The sequence below is a fragment of the Perkinsus marinus genome (assembly GCF_000006405.1).
Source record: "Perkinsus marinus ATCC 50983 genomic scaffold scf_1104296952848, whole genome shotgun sequence".
Classification (NCBI taxonomy): Eukaryota; Perkinsozoa; order Perkinsida; family Perkinsidae; genus Perkinsus; species Perkinsus marinus.
Genome location: NW_003208740.1, coordinates 1 through 1,010, shown reverse-complemented (window position 1 = coordinate 1,010; position 1,010 = coordinate 1). Strand labels below are relative to the sequence as shown.

Here is a 1,010-nt window from a genome sequence, read left to right as displayed (position 1 = left end):
TGTATACGACCACTCTTCGATGTCCCAATAGTTGGCCCTCTTTTAGCGATGAAGTCCAAGGCAACCTGCCACCAGGCATCATATCCAACAGCCACCAGCATCATCATGATCATCACTATTACCTCCTGACTCATGATCGGCATCGCCTCTTCTATACTAGGCCTCAATAAGAACATCATCTGTGTATCGGAAAAGTCATAGACGATTCTTTCAATAACCTCACGGTCCGATACGCAGCCCAGGGCTCGGAAGAGAATAACCACAGGGATGTCCGCGTTGATATACCTAATATCGTACATGGCAAGAAGCCGACCCAAGGGGAGGCCCATCCTACGGCATTGAGCAGACGATCTGTCCTCTAGCCGCACTCCTCCCTCCCAGATTGGCCAACATCTTCACCGAGAACCCACTTGTGCTGAGCATACCCTCAGCCTGGGACCGAATCTGATAATGAGACGGTCATCGACTAAATCACTAACTTCGCCCACTAGCGCTGCACTTCAGCACATGAGAACTATCATGAGGTTCACCAAGCCATATCCGTCATTCTCATCGCTCTTCAAACGTCCCGTCTAGGGATAGTATTACCTCACATATCCACGTATACTTCGCTGGCTGCTTCTTCTGGAAGCAATACACAAAGTTATTGGCCATCCTCTCCATCGCAATTAGCACTTTCTCTGACCCATTGATGATAAAGTACCTGTATGGGCCCACTACCCTGAACGCCCTGAGACCCCCACACACTACCCTCCCTGATCGAACACGCACTCTCCCATCTCGACCAAGCCTCGCTCCGTCTGGTTCTTAAGCCAACAGTACTCCGACTTTAGCATCATCGGTATCCGCCCAATGAGAATTTTACTGTACGAGTCCTCGGATATCTACCAACACACTGGTCCAAAGGGAGCAATGGTGTTCACACAACCAAGTGGACCCAAGAACACTACCAGTTGCTTCTCAGAGTTCGGATCATCCGGATCCGCTAAGGCGTAGGTTGTCTGCGTTAC

At 50.1% G+C, this 1,010-nt stretch overlaps 1 protein-coding gene across 1 annotated transcript; it reads right to left on the bottom strand.

The window, feature by feature from the left end:
• Positions 1 to 10: 10 nt before the first annotated feature.
• On the bottom strand, positions 11 to 836 carry Pmar_PMAR015726 (conserved hypothetical protein; the record flags this gene model as incomplete). The annotated part of the gene is made up of 5 exons (XM_002776907.1): positions 11 to 65; positions 123 to 285; positions 335 to 444; positions 589 to 703; positions 751 to 836. Coding segments are annotated over 5 exons (529 nt in total), but the record flags the coding sequence as incomplete, so codon positions are not given.
• Positions 837 to 1,010: the final 174 nt, after the last annotated feature.